The sequence below is a fragment of the Prosopis cineraria genome, unplaced genomic scaffold (genome assembly GCF_029017545.1).
Source record: "Prosopis cineraria cultivar Desert tree isolate PC_DT_omini unplaced genomic scaffold, ASM2901754v1 PC6, whole genome shotgun sequence".
NCBI lineage: Eukaryota > Viridiplantae > Streptophyta > Magnoliopsida > Fabales > Fabaceae > Prosopis > Prosopis cineraria.
The window spans coordinates 4,922,301-4,937,157 of NW_026555337.1; the positions used below are offsets into that span (position 1 = coordinate 4,922,301).

Genomic DNA, 14,857 nt, shown 5'->3' on the forward strand with positions numbered 1-14,857 from the left:
AGATATAATACCTAGCCTAGCTAACATATGAGCTTAGCATAGGTGGTTGGTGGTGGGAGACTATATGTACTTTGACTTGTTCCATTTCAACTAGGCTAGGACCCAACAAAGTTTAATAAACATGGTTGAGTGCTCATGGCGGGGCCTCTATGATTTTGTTTAATGAAATTATTAGCACTTAACTTTTCTCTCCTGAGTTAATTATACTAATCCATGAAGAAACCCGTGCCGCTCTGCTTCATCGCGTTCTCACTGACCAAACCCAAAAGGCTGCATTTATACATGTAGTTCAACTAATCACAAGGGGTTGATTAACAATCTTACATCACTGTTCCATCTACTTTTTAAATTTATTCCTGCATAATTCTCTTGCCAGTTTCATGCGAAATATAAGTCGAGATTTAAGAGCTTAATTTTAAGATGTCGTCTTCATCCATTGTCCTCCTTTTATCTGCCTCTTCCGAATAAGATACTTGCAAGCATGTTTAAATTAGTTAAATTAGTGAGAACAGATCGTAAATTAAATTGTGGGTATGAAGGAGAAATAGAGTTTCATGTAAAGTAATAATTATGGAGTGAGTTGAAAGTAATGTTACTATCTGCCGCTGCGGAGAAAGTAGAGAGCAATTTTCAGTAGATAGCTTCTTTAGGCTCGTGGAAGGTAATTTGATGTGTCAGTTTCATACACATCTCACTCATTGAACCGGTGTCCAGAGATATCACGATCTCTCATCTCTCCTTGTCTCGGTGGCAATCAAAATCTTCTTGAAGGTGATCTCCCGAACCACACCGCCAGGTGCTTTGATTAACTAGATAGAGGTTAATATAACTTAACATGATAACATGATTTACAGCAACGTTAATTTGCCTGAAAACATAAGACACCTCGGGGGGCCAAAAATCGGCATCCTAGAGGCACCACACCTTTCAGGTTCATTTTACCTGTAACATTGCATTCGTCTCATAAATCATAATTCATCTACAAGCGAAAAAAAATAAGAGCATAGTGATTAAAGGCTTGTTTAACAACTTGTTTTTGGATCAATTTTTTGTTTCCCAAAACCAAAAAAAAAAATCTACGTATATTTTAAAACTCTTTTGAAGGGCAAAAAAGCCAAATCTTATTCTAAACAATAGAAAAAGGAAAATATTTTTTGGGCATTTTGTAATTATTTTTCTGAAAAACAAATGAGAATGTCAAATACACATGTTTTTGTTATTTTTTTGCTCTCAAAATGAGTTTTACAAAATACCAATTCTCATAATAATAAGACAAATTATTTTGGGCAAGCCCTAATGTTCTGCTTGCTTGCTTGCTTCATGTTCCTGGAAGGCAGAATTAATGTGATATCCAATGAATCAGCCAAATTTCATACTTCAGCATGTGATTTAGGTCCCCAAGCCGAGTTGATGAACGAAATTGTTTTCTTTATACATATTCTTTCATTTTCTCAAAGTATCACATTTTTCATTATTAATGTGACATCCAATGCATCGGCCAAATCCTTTTTTTTTTTTCACATTGATTATTTAATCAGAGTAAGGCTTATAGATATTTCACCTTACATGCTCAATATATTCTTATTCAATTAAATTAAGAAAACTGAATTTTCATCTATTAATAATATTAATCACAAGAATTTTTTATAAGATAAAATATTTGTATGTCTTGATTTAATTAGAATTTTTTTTCTCATTTAATTATTTAATGAAGAGGTTGAGTATAGAATTTAGTGCCTCGTTCATCTTAGTCTCTTAAACTGACTGGGCTTTATATGCCGAACAAATCAACTAACTGGGCTTCTGACTCTCTGATCTCAACTTTCCTTCTTCTTCTTCTTGGGTTTTTTTACTTTTTGCCAGAATAGATGTCAAAATGTTGCTTCACCACATAACATGAGCCCACCCCACGAGCGCCGCGGCGGCAACAGTCACCGCCTCCGATAGTGGGTCTCCTCTGTATTGTGAACAAACACCGGAGCTGGTTAGAGCTGGGTCAAAGAAGACGAAGAAGAACAAGAAAAGAGAAATATGGAGTACGGATACAAGGTGCGGGTGGCGTTTGCGATTGCTTCTTTGGCAGCTGTGTCAATCTATTTTACTGCTCGCTACCAGAGTCGGCGTAAGCGGACGTGTCCGCGGAGTTTGTGTTACTTACATGCCGAACCAAAGCCACAGTGTACTTTTAAGCGGGTATTAGCCGATAACTCGTACACTGTGTTCAAGCACTTGAAGCTCAATGACTCTAACGATGGTACATTTCTTACTCATTGTATGTACAATGGCGTCACTTTATTTGGTACCAGGAAACTGAAGGAGTCATAGATAAAATTTATGTGTTTCTTCATAAAAAAATTGTCTTTTAATACTGATGCTAAGTCAGAAATTGTACGGGAGACATAATTTTTGAACTTACTTTTCTTATTTTTGTATGGGATTAAATCTTTCAAGTAGCATTTCTGGATGGAAAGCAATAGACTTTTTTCATCAGTTGAAACTATTATGAAATTTTTAAAATAGCCTGGTCCGGTCAAGTAAATGCGCAATCAGTGCATAAATGGCAGAATTTGGTAAGGCTATTGGAAATTATTGACAAAAAAGTACTTTACAGTTTCATTCCATTGATTCTGCTAAATGAAAATGATCCAGAAAAGGGTTAAATTTTATGTTTTTAGAAACATTTAAACGACGATGTTCTAGACATTGTGTTGATCGGAGCTACGAGTGGTCAATTGTACGTGGTAGAAAATTCGATGCCAGCAAACTCAGGTGCATAGTAGTTGATAAGTATTCGAACCTCATTCTTTATCTGCGCAAATATCAAGAAGGGAATATCAATTTTGCTGCATCAGGTGGTTACCTGGTCAACGTATATTTTGATCAAGCTAAGTTTATTGTTGTTTTCACAGAGAGGCCTTCAAATTCCCATCCTTTTGAGGCAGAGATTACAGCATTATTGAAAAACCCTCAGCCTCAATTTGAATTCAGTACTGAGATTGAGGAACTGAAGAAGAAAGATACATATGTCTGGATTGATACAGAGTTGCAATTAAAGGAACTTGTCAATGTATTAAATAAAGAGAGGTTCTTTGCTGTGGACACAGAACAACATACTTTGCGATCTTTTCTTGGCTTCACAGCATTAATTCAGGTCAATTTATGCTCGTCTTAAGTTTTCTTATCTGGTAACTATTTTTATGAGCTAATTATTTTTTGGGATCAATCTTTGATAGTCATAAAATTTTTTTTTTCATCAAGCAGATTTCTACTCCGCAGGAGGATTATTTGATCGACACAATTGCCCTGCATGATTTAATGGGCATTCTTCGCCCAGTCTTTGCAAATCCTTTAATTTGTAAAGTATGTAAGTTATTTCTGTCACGTTTCTAGAATGGTTAACTATATAGAAGTGGGAAACACGTATTCAATTTTATCTGCATGAAATTATCTGTATATAGTTTTACCTTGCTCCCTCTTTTGATGAAAAAAAATTATCTACTTAAACAATTGAGTTTTGTGACAGCTGGATTTACACTTGTTTTGGTAATAAACTGTGAGAATTGTTTATATCTCTTCTTTTTCAGTGCGCACACAAGCGTGTTTGTTTTGGAGATTGTAATAAAACATATCCCCTACTTTCACCTAATGGCTTAAACATTTTAGATAGAGTGGTCATTAACATATGTAAGTGTGTGGATGATGCCTGGTTCTCTTGGGATTAGATTTTGTTATTCACAGAGAACATCCTACAGTTGATTAGTATTTCTGTGTTTAATCATGTTAAAATTTGTGAATAGGTGTTTCATGGAGCTGATAACGACATTGTCTGGCTACAGCGAGATTTTCATGTCTATGTTGTTAATCTCTTTGATACTTCAAAGGTGAGCTAACCACAATGTTACTGGATTGTGTCTTACATGCTATGCACCTTGTAGAAAGGTCTTTCTAAGCATGATTGTGACAAGAAAAGTTTGCATTGTCCCACGGATTGGCACCTTCTATTCTATCAATTTGTGTTCATGTAATGCAGGCATGTGAGGTGCTGTCGAAACCACAGAAATCACTTGCATATCTACTAGAAACTTATTGTGGTGTTACGACAAATAAATTATATCAGGTTTGACATTGATCATGTGCAATTTTCCTTTATCGGATGAATTCATTGGGTGTCCTAGACAAAGGCTTAGGCCTTAGCTAACTTAAATAGCGTGGATTTATGTTAATGAAATGTAACGTCTAAACTTTGTTATTGATTTATCTGTAGTGCACAGCAGAGTGTTAATTGTGCATTTATAATTTTTGGCATGCTATGTGCATATCCCCAAAGAATGAAAATATCTTATCCAGAATGGTGCCAAAGATCTAACTTCCTATTCAGGTTACATTTCTTGTAATGACTTTTTAAACCTTTTTTCAATGACAGATTCAGTTTGTATAGTCATATATACTTCGTTCATGATTTTGATATACCTGGAAATAAAATATAACTTTTTAAAGGACTTTGATCCCCTTACCCCCGAAAGTAGTTGAGGTTAAGGATTGAGTTCGTTAAATAGAGCGAAGGAAACATTAGAAATGTTTTAAATGAAGCCACAACATTTGGATGGACTTTGGACTGTGATTGATATCAATTCCAATGGGGTCTTGCAATCTATGTAGGCAGCCTCTCTTAGTAGAATAAGGCTCTTGTTGTTTGTTAATGACCTGGATATTTACTATGGTTTGAAAATTGAAAATTCTTTAAGACAAGTTATATCAATAAATGTAAGATAGTTTAACCTCAGTTTTTTTTTTTATGGATAGGCACAAGGACTATTTTCCGTTTTTGAAATTTTTTTGGCTACTTAGACTATATTGGCTATCGTCTTGGCTTGCTTCTCCTAGCTACTTCTTTGTCTCTTCTTCTTTTTCATTTTTTTCTTATTTTTTTCAAAATTTAATTGCAGCGTGAAGACTGGAGACAACGTCCCCTCTCAGCAGCAATGATACATTATGCACAGACAGATGCACACTATTTGTTATATATTGCAAATTGTTTGATCACTGAGCTCAAACAGCTGGACGGTGGTATGCCATCTTGTTTGATGTTGTGAGGGATGAGACCACCAAAAAAAAAAAAAAGAAGAAGAAGTAGAAGTCCAAGATGTCTTTTTTTATTCTTTCATACAATATTAGGCTTATTAGCATGTTGCATTGGCTAACGAGCCTCCCTTTACACTGTCTACTTGATTACTCTTTAGGACTTACCTTTCTGAAATTGGTTGGACCAAAATTCTGAATTTATTGTATCAGAAAACTCTGGTTCCGATGACAAATTCCATTTTCTTCACGAGGCTAGTCGACGTTCCAACATGACTTGTTTGCAACTTTTCACAAAAGAGATTGAAGCTTCTCCTGGGGAATCTGCTGCATTGTCATTATTTTCACGATATGTGGGTGGTGAGAGTTCTCCAGTTTCCAGTGAAACCCAGGTTTGATTCTCCTGGTACAAGCTTGAAGTAGTGTCTCTATAGTTTGCTATATTGTTCTTACAGACTAACTTCTTATTCTAACTTCAGTTTCAGAATTATGTGAGGCGACTATGTGCATGGAGAGATGTGATGGTAAGTTAAAATTTGTAAATGCTTCTGAAACGTGGCTACAATTTAAGAATGGTTCTCCGACTTTAAAGATCAGTATACCTCGACTCTGTTTTAAGTTTAATTAAATGCTTGAAATAATTAGGAGACAGAGCAGAAGTTTATGCTATGTGGTCAAAGAGATTTCAGGATTCTCCATGAAATTTTGTTTGTATCTTATTACTACAATAGACAAAGTCAAAAGTGAACCTCAGAGTAATCTAATAATGAGGTAGGAAAGGGGTTTACCATGGTCAGCTGAGGTTGCCTTTGATATGCTAAAATTTATCTTAAATTTATTAAGAACAATCTGATAGTTAATTAGAGAAAATTTATGAATGTTGTTAATTAGTATATAAACAATTAGGCTTAAATTTCTCTTGTTACATTCTTTAGCCTCTGAAGAATATGGAAAACTAAGTAATATATTCATTGTAATTTTACATATGCTGATGTCTGCTTTTGGCTGAGCCATTAAGCCTCAATTAGTGTCACTGTCTGTATGTTTCCGTACCAAATACTTCTCTCAAGGAGTTTTGTCCCACATCAAATCCTTTTGATGCTACTTAGGTAGGGTATTAAAAAATAATATCTGAAATAATTTAATTGGCCTAGGCAGATTCACTTGCGCATCATGTAATGAATACATACATACATATACATATATATATTCTAAAACAAGGTCTGTTGATTGACTTGATCAATAGGGATAGCATCATCTTTTGCCACCACCCAGGCATAATCTCCATATCGTTTTTCTTGTATAACAGAAATAATATTTGATTTTGCTTTGACTGTGGAGTTCCTGGAATTTTACATGTATTTGACTTATTTTTATGAGAAAATATATTTATTTATTCATATAGTTACTTTGATATTTTATTTTGTGAAAAAACGTTACTTTGCTATTTCCAGGTTGCAGTGGTTGTGATATTAATCTTCTATTAGTGCATTAAGTTTTATTTCTCATGAAGAGGCTCATAATTCTTGAGTTCTATGTTTTAATGTAGAGTTTAAAGGTATTCCATAAGGAAATTGCATATAGGCTGATTGTTTTGTCGTATGTTCATCTTTACAGGCTCGTGTCCATGATGAGAGCTTGAAATATGTATTATCAGACCAGGCAATTGTTGCTTTGGCAAATAAGCCTCCAACAAGTGACTCTGAAATATGCAATGGCATAGCTCAGGCTGATATCAATATAGAAATGGGTGTCAATTCTCTCTTCTCTTCTCCATCTCCTATTGTTGGTAGCCACCTTAGTGATGTCTATGATTTACTTACAGACAATTTAGCTAACACTGAAGATATTTATTCAGTGATTCTTCAGAAGTGCCTTGGTCCAAATGGGAGTTGTCCCATTTCTCTATTTAATTATTCTTTGTTGGTTAGCAGTAATCCGAGACCTATGATAGCCTATAAACATCATAGTGTAAAAAACTCGAAACAAGTTTCTCGGAAGGCTTCTCGAGATTTGTTTGTTCAGAAATTCTCCTGTAAATCTCCTGTTTATCATAATTGTCGGATCTATGCTAATGACGGGCGGCTGCTTTGTTACTGTGATAGGAGGAAGCTTGAATGGTAAGTGCACTTTTCACTTGCTTCTGTTGTATTTGTAAAAGTGGGGGTTTTTTTTTTTTGGCAGATTAATGTTCTATTTTACAGGTATCTGAATCGGGATCTGGGAAAACTAATTGATGACGATCCACCTGCTATAATGCTTCTTTTTGAACCAAAAGGTCACCCAGAGGACGAAGACAATGATTTTTATATCCAGAGCAAGAAAAACATATGTGTTGGCTGTGGTGAAGGAAATCACTACTTGCGGTACCGGATAATCCCATCGTGCTATAGAATACATTTTCCTGAGCATTTGAAAAGCCATCGTTCTCATGATATTGTCCTGCTTTGTGTGGACTGTCATGAAGTTGCTCATGCTGCTGCAGAGAAATACAAGAGAAAGATAGCAGCTGAATTTGGGATTCCTCTCTATGTTCAGAGGGTAATCGATCCAGGACAAGCATCTGAAGTAGCCTTTGAAGAGGGAGGTGTTTCTCCCTTACAGTTGCGAACAGCAGCCATGGCTCTTCTGCACCATGGACCAAGAATGCCTCCCAATCGCCGTGATGAACTGACTGAGGTATGATCTTATTTCTGTCTGTAAGTGTTCAGTAAGATTCGTGTTTGTCACAGACCTGACATGATGGCACATGGTCTTTGAAGTGTTCAAACATGCGCTCTAAATTGGATTATCTTTTTTCCTGGATTTCTATAGTTAAGAACTGATTGTCATTGTTTGCAAAAGTTCTTGAGCAGCTTTTTTAAGTCTAATCCATAAGCATTGGTATTTGTCATATTTGTGATTTTGTTTGAAGACTGTGAAGAGGTACTATGGAGGGAGGGACATATCTGAAGAAGATTTAGAGAGAGCTTTGCTAGTTGGCATGAGTCCACATGAGAGAAGACGATTTGAGAAGAAGAGAGGATATTCATTTAAGCATTCAGTAAGAGGTACTGCTGTGGAGACAGTATATGAAAATCAAGGTGATTGCACGCCCACAATTGGGGTTGGGGACACATCAAATTTTAATGCTCTAGATGGTTCATCTGCAAATAAAGCAATAAGCAATGGATTAGGTAGAGAACTTATTATAGTAAAGGATGATGTCAGAAACCGCACAGTATCTTCTGATCTAGGAGTTAATGGAGCTGAACATGCAAGTGCTGATAAAAATTCAGATTCTAATGACCTAAGTGCTGCTGTAAATGCTGATGACAGTTGTCTAAGCGAAAGGGCTCCAAATGGAAGCGATGACTTATCTTTTAGAGATGAAGAGTCCGCTCAAGTGAAACATAATTCAAAGCTGTCACTCTTAGGACACGGACCACATGGGAAGCAAGTTGTTGAACATTTATTGAAGGAATACGGCGAGGACGGCATTCGTCAGTTTTGTCAGAGATGGAGACAAGTTTTTGTTGAAGCTGTCAAACCACGGTTTCTACCTGCTGGCTGGGACATAAATCACAGGTATGCTAATGATTAGATAGTGTTTGTTTGCTTAGTTAGTAGCATAAATTGTTGATGTGGCATAATTGATGCATGCTGAGCATTTAGTTAATTAGTTCAAAGTATGGAGCTTCTGGAAAACCAAAAAGGTTCAGAGTATTGAGGTTTATCTGCCTCATCGTGCAATTGTGGGAATATACAATATGCTAAAACTCAGAAACTACCCTGTTGCTGTTGAAAATGTTTCTGACTTGATTGTTTTGTTCTTATAAAATTCTAAAACTCAGAAACTTCCTTAGTTTACTATTCGACTGCCATTAGATTGTTATTCATGCTGCACTTATAGTATGATGTGTAGCAACTGAATTATTATTAACCCTTTGTTCCAAGGATTTGATTACGGACAAAATATATTTGCCAGTGGTAGAAGGGATTTCGGTGAATTCAGTGTCTACAATCTGCTCAGACAGGGATCTGCTGCTATTGCTACTCGCAAGTGACTACCTGGAGCTGCAGGTTGCAACGAGCTTATTTGCGGGACCTCTGATCTGATGCTATTATTCCTTCAGATTTGTTCCTCCACGTCCTTTCTGTCTTGGGTTATTTTAAAGGTGGACTATTGAAATATGATGATAGTTATACAAATTTCTGTCTAAATTTTGTGCTGATAAAAATTGGAGATGGAAACATCGAAACAGGCCAAACTGAGTTCGGCTTTAGCCATTTTCATTTTTAGGCTCGGCATCTTGAATAGGCAATACTCAAATTCTGCCCATTTAATTAAAATAGAATTTGGGTTCAATCCGTTTGTACTTCTTATATTAAACTGTCCATAAATATACATGCTTAATGGGTTGGATGAGATTTCATAGTACTCAAAATATATTAAAACAACATTATAGTATATAAATCATGGATTGATATATAATTATATATGCACGTGTATCTATATATTATTTCATTGTTCTGGGTAATAATATATTGTTTCTAATCGTTAATCACATTGATATTGATTCATTTGGAAACTATGCTTTGAGCAATCAATCTCATTATATAATATCTTTTTTTTTCTTTTGTAAATCTTATTTATTAAACGGACTTATGGCAGGGGAATAGGGGAAGGGAGCGTAAATCGTGCCTCCCCTCCTCTCTAATATGTCAACCAAATGAGAGGTCCAAAAACCCCAACCAAACACACCCTGGATTAGAAGGCTTTAAAAAAAAAAAAAAACTATGGAAGTTTATGTTAAAACTGGTAATTGCTTGTTCTGTTGCATTCCCAAACAGTAAACACCTTCGGAAAGTATATTCACGATTAAACACATCCAGATAGACCATAGGAGGTAGCATTTTGCCTCTTTGCTTTCAAATCAGATTTATGTGCTAAATCCAACGACCATTCAATCCAAATTCCAAATCTAATAATCGCATATAAACAATCATCAAGGCCATAAATGAACTTGAGGGGAAAAGCTTGGCATAAAATTCAAAATTGGGACTCCTGTAATTTTATTATTGATTTCAGACTCTCAGTCCTATCTGAGTAAATTTTTTTTTCCCACATAATTCCAAGTACCAAGAAGGAACGGACATCTACAAATCTAGACTGCTCTGCGTTGTACAACACAATTGCCTCAACTTTTCAACAGAAGGAACAATTACAATTAATTAGCAGCAACAACGTCATTGATAAAAGAATCGGCGATGAGATGGGGCGAATTCAGGGCTAGATTGGAAGGAGCAGCGGTAACAAACAACACGTACTTGGCGGCGGCGAGCTTCTTCCGTTGCGGGCAACGTGGACCGTAGGTCCTCCCGGCAAAGCAAGGGGAGCCCTCGGCAACGTTGACCTGAGACTGAGCATCGGTTGAACGCGGGGACGACGGCGTTGAGGGGGGGCGAAGAGAGATCTGGCAGAGCAAGCTAAGGCGGTGCGATCGAGCAGTAATTCGGGAGTCACGGATGCGGGCGAGGGCTCCGGGTTTAAGGTACTTGTGAAAATGATGAGCTCTGGGCAACTGAAGACCTCTAGTTCTGATCATTGTAGAGAAAGAAGGACTAAAATTGAGAAGTGAGAGAGCAAGAGAGAGAGAGAGAGGAAGAATGAGATGAGGGAGGGAGATGGGGTTGGGGGATCTTAATAGATAGAGGCGGGAAAACATGTGGAGGGAGAGGGATGAGTGAAGCCATGTGACTTTGTGAGATGGGATTTTGTTTCGAAACTGGGGAGAGGCGCGGGAGGGAAAAGGACAGAGACAAACCAAATAGGGTTTTGCAAAACGTGACGCGTGTCGTTTGGGCCCATTGCCAAAACTCTTTTTTCACACTATTGAAATCAACTCGCTCGGTTCATTTCAAAAAAAAAAAAAAAATCTGAGCAGGTTTTTCTTATTAAAAAAAAAAGAGTCAATCTTATTAATTACAAAAAAAAAAAAATACATACACTAATGACCAAAACAAAAAAATGCTCAAAAAAACTTACTGATACAACCTAACACACTAAAGCATGTTAAAAGAAAAACACAATATCCAGTTTAACAGAAATTAAAAAAACCAATTCAAGTAAACCAAATATCCAACTGAAAAAACGAAACAAAACAGTAATTTATTTTGATTGAATTAATAAAATATTTTGTTTATGATTGATTTGATCATGATCTTGACCATTGAGTTTAAATCAGTGTTTTACTAAATTAATGATTGATCCCGTTTTTAATATTTTGCTATTTTTGCCCATTTTCTCTGTTGCTCGCCATCACACCCCATCAAATCTTATCAAATTAATTATATAAATTAACTTTAATTTAGCCTCTAATCATTCATAGTCATTCTCGGATTTTTCAACTGCACGCATTGCTTTCAGCCAACAAGGATTAAAAAACGACTGCATCCCAAAAAGTGTTTTTTTAATTAAAAAAAAGCCATATAGCATCGTTCTTCTCTGTTTTTTTTCCCCTTCCTTTTTTATAATCATATATGATAATATTATAAGGTCACATAATCACTTCTAAGTATTAATATTAGTTCTACTTGAGATATCTGGTTTTTAATTTTTATATGACAAAAGTCTACTTTAAAATCAGACTATTTATTAGATTTGATAAAAACATATTTTAAATGTAGTTTGAATAAATTTTTGAGGGATACCCAAATAATGATTTTTTCACGCACAAGGTTTAAATCTTACCTTGTTTAAGGGGGGTTGAGTTCCCTCGACTTAATTTAATTACTATTGTTTTTTCACATATAAAAATATAGTCATTATACAACATAGATACGAATTCAATTGCTTCTGCTGTTGTTTTATTGCACTTCTTTGATCGAGATGAAATAATAAAATTTTTAAATATTTATATGCGCACCAAAATATATTTATGGGCGGCTCTAGTTAAATGAATGAATAAATTAATTTGATCAAATTTTAGATTATACAAGGATTTGTTGGGCAAGACAGAATTATCCTGATGAGCTGGGACCAAAAAGGGCAAACTAAAAAAGGCTTGCTTTGGTGCAATGAAGAAAGACCAAATTCCATCGAAATTATCCTCCCAAACCTTTCTCAAATTGGATAATTATTTTTAACTACATGTTTAAAAAAGTTAATAAACGTGCAGATTGACTTATTTATTAGATGCCAGATGACAACCTTATATTTTAATTTTTGACGATTCACCTTCAGGTGCCAAATCATCACGAGACAAGACATGTTTTGATTTCTTTTTTTTTTGAATGGTTATTTGTGGCCATGTTTTCAAGGGAAAAAGAAGGAAAAGAAGAAACCCTTTGGAATTTAAGAATTTTCATGGGAAGATATTTTCTGTGATCGAAATACCCTCATGCTGGGATCAAATTCTCATAATGCATTATAGGATGGGTTGCTAATAGTCATGGGCCTATTTGGGCACTGCACATACATTCTCTAACCCCGTTTTTTTTTTTTTGTGGTCAAGTTTGTCTTCTCTCTTGTTGTCCATGGAATGGAAAAGCAAGACTCCACTCAATATAGAAAAAATTCAACAAACAAATATTGAACTCACCGTCTAATGTCGTTGTGATCTTGATCGAGAAAAATCATCTTTTCCTCATAATTAATGTACTTTTCACTCACTCCATAATCCACAAAAAATTACAAAAAACAAAACTGTCTGTCATTAGCGATTGCTCTTAAAGTTGAATCATATATTGAGCCTTTAAAAATCTCTGTTTCGGAACCTCCTCCTTTTTTATTGGCCTAGGTCATGACTCAATCTTTTTGCAGATGGAACTCTCTCAATTACTCTAACCACGGTGGCATAGGAGGGATTGTTTTGTGTATTGGCTAATTTAATAATTGGTAGAAGTTACCTTAGAAAAAATTGCATAAGCAAAGAGGGTTTAATGAAAGAAATTAATCCCTCATATCGTAAAAAACTAAATTTTAAATCTCTGTTAAAGAGGTGTTCATATTTAATGTTCACTCATATAATACGATTGCTTTTAAATTAGAAAATTCCTAAATTCCTATAACCAATAAAAGAAAATCACATCAAAAAGTTTACATGTCCATGAGAACATTAGAGAAGTGAGTAATGTTTTTCAAATTAAAGAGAAGAAAAACGGTTGCCAGAACAAAGAAGGGTTCAATTTTGAAGAACGCAGAAACCATGAACCTATTGAAAGTCACAAGGGCCCCTTTTACATTTCTCTACTAGTCAAGAGTTGGAGCTAGTTCATCATTGACGAGGAGCCAGTACAAATATACTCCATCCTACATTAAACAAAAACAGAAAAAAGATTGTCATTGTTCACAAGAGAGTCAGATTTTCTGTGACTAGTTATCGCACACTACTTCATTGACTGATATCCTCTGGGATGCTATCTAAAGCTGGCCTCCAAGCATTCATGGCTCCATCATCATCTCCAGTAACCTCACAGATTCTGCTTCCTCCCAGTTTCACAGAACTCAGTAATTGCTCAAGAGAAGTTTGCTGAGTATCATTCTCAGAGCTCAATATCCTCTTTAACTCTTCCTGAGTCACCACCAATCTTATCCTCACAGACCCACTTCTGCTGCGAATCTGTTTACCATTTCTTTCTTCATCTTTATTCTGTAATTCAAAACTTACCTTCTTATGCTTCTTCTTCTTCTTCATGCTCTCTTCATGCATTGCTGCTGCAGGTTCAGACTTGAACGAGGAATCAGATGTCTTCATTTGCTCAACTACTGCGTCATCGTAGATGTCATCGTCGTGTGCTGATATCTGGTTGTTTCTGATCAAACAGTTTCCCATGTGTGAGTGATGAAGAAAATGATGATGATGGATGAATTGAACGTAACAAGAGAAGGAGAGGAACATAATAAATACAGAAGAAGCACATGGATTATCCTGCTGTTGCGCCGGGCATATTTGAAATAAACAAAAGGGAGATTCTTTCTCGCACGAGACCACCACCACCTTGCATCGAGACTTTTAATTTGATACCCTTCTTGTTTTTTAGTCCCCATCACTTTTTTCATTATTTTACTTTGTATTAGCCGTCTGCTGGCTTTTCCACCAAGTTCTTGTATGGAGACCGTTTTTATTCTTTTATGGAAACTGTATCTTCTGTCCGCGTACCATGTCATTATTAATGAATAAGTTAACAGCAAATACTTCCTTTACAATACTTAATATAAGACGAGTTAAGTTAGTTATGACTTTAAAATTATAAAATAAAAATATGAAAATTTTCAATTTTATTCTTTTTTGTACTTAATAATCATAATAAATTATTATCTAAAAATTCAAACAACAAACAAATAAGGGGTAAAAATTAAAAAAAGAATTACCTACTCTAACTTCGTCTTTTATTAAGAACAAAAAAAAAACTTCGTTTTCTGTAGAGTCGGGAATTCAGGCGGGTCGGGCCCGAATAAGTCTGAACCGGAACAAGCCCGACTCCTCGAAAAGCCCGAATAGCCAAGCCCGGCCCAAATTCCTTCGGGCTTTGGGAAGCCCGAATACTCGAATTTAATTTTTAAAATTATTTTTAATTATTTTTTTACTTTGAAATTAATTATTTTATTTTATAAAAAATATAAAATATATTTTTTTAATATTTAAATGATGTCTAGAACTCAAATATATGGTATTTTAGTATAAAATGATCTAAAATTTAAAGAATTAATTAATATTTATTATATTATATATTTTTAAAAAATATAATTTTTTTATTCGGGTATTCGGGCCGGTCCGGATAGGCCCGAACATTA

General features: G+C 35.3%; 3 protein-coding genes across 5 annotated transcripts; 1 reads left to right on the forward strand and 2 right to left on the reverse strand.

Moving 5' to 3' along the window:
* Positions 1-1,878: 1,878 nt before the first annotated feature.
* LOC129312371 (protein RRP6-like 3) lies at positions 1,879-9,496 on the forward strand. Of its 3 annotated transcripts, XM_054954942.1 has the most exons (13): positions 2,098-2,254; positions 2,676-2,769; positions 2,910-3,151; positions 3,262-3,360; positions 3,798-3,881; positions 4,031-4,117; positions 4,947-5,067; positions 5,293-5,471; positions 5,559-5,603; positions 6,697-7,199; positions 7,284-7,758; positions 7,994-8,646; positions 9,047-9,496. In XM_054954942.1, the coding sequence occupies exons 1-13, from the start codon at positions 2,240-2,242 to the stop codon at positions 9,123-9,125; spliced, it is 2,676 nt and encodes an 891-aa protein (XP_054810917.1). In that variant the 5' UTR covers positions 2,098-2,239; the 3' UTR covers positions 9,126-9,496. The 3 variants fall into 3 exon arrangements, with proteins under 3 accessions (XP_054810916.1, XP_054810915.1, XP_054810917.1); XM_054954941.1 differs by lacking the exon at positions 2,676-2,769 and having other exon boundaries at positions 1,879-2,254; positions 9,016-9,496; XM_054954940.1 differs by lacking the exon at positions 2,676-2,769 and having other exon boundaries at positions 1,879-2,254.
* Positions 9,497-10,289: 793 nt separating this feature from the next.
* LOC129313227 (uncharacterized) lies at positions 10,290-10,667 on the reverse strand. Its single transcript, XM_054956191.1, has one exon. It carries the CDS (start codon positions 10,665-10,667, stop codon positions 10,290-10,292), a length of 378 nt encoding a protein of 125 aa, XP_054812166.1.
* Positions 10,668-13,248: 2,581 nt separating this feature from the next.
* On the reverse strand, positions 13,249-14,045 carry LOC129312439 (uncharacterized). The gene has a single exon (XM_054955063.1). It carries the CDS (start codon positions 13,959-13,961, stop codon positions 13,455-13,457), a length of 507 nt encoding a protein of 168 aa, XP_054811038.1. The 5' UTR covers positions 13,962-14,045; the 3' UTR covers positions 13,249-13,454.
* Positions 14,046-14,857: the final 812 nt, after the last annotated feature.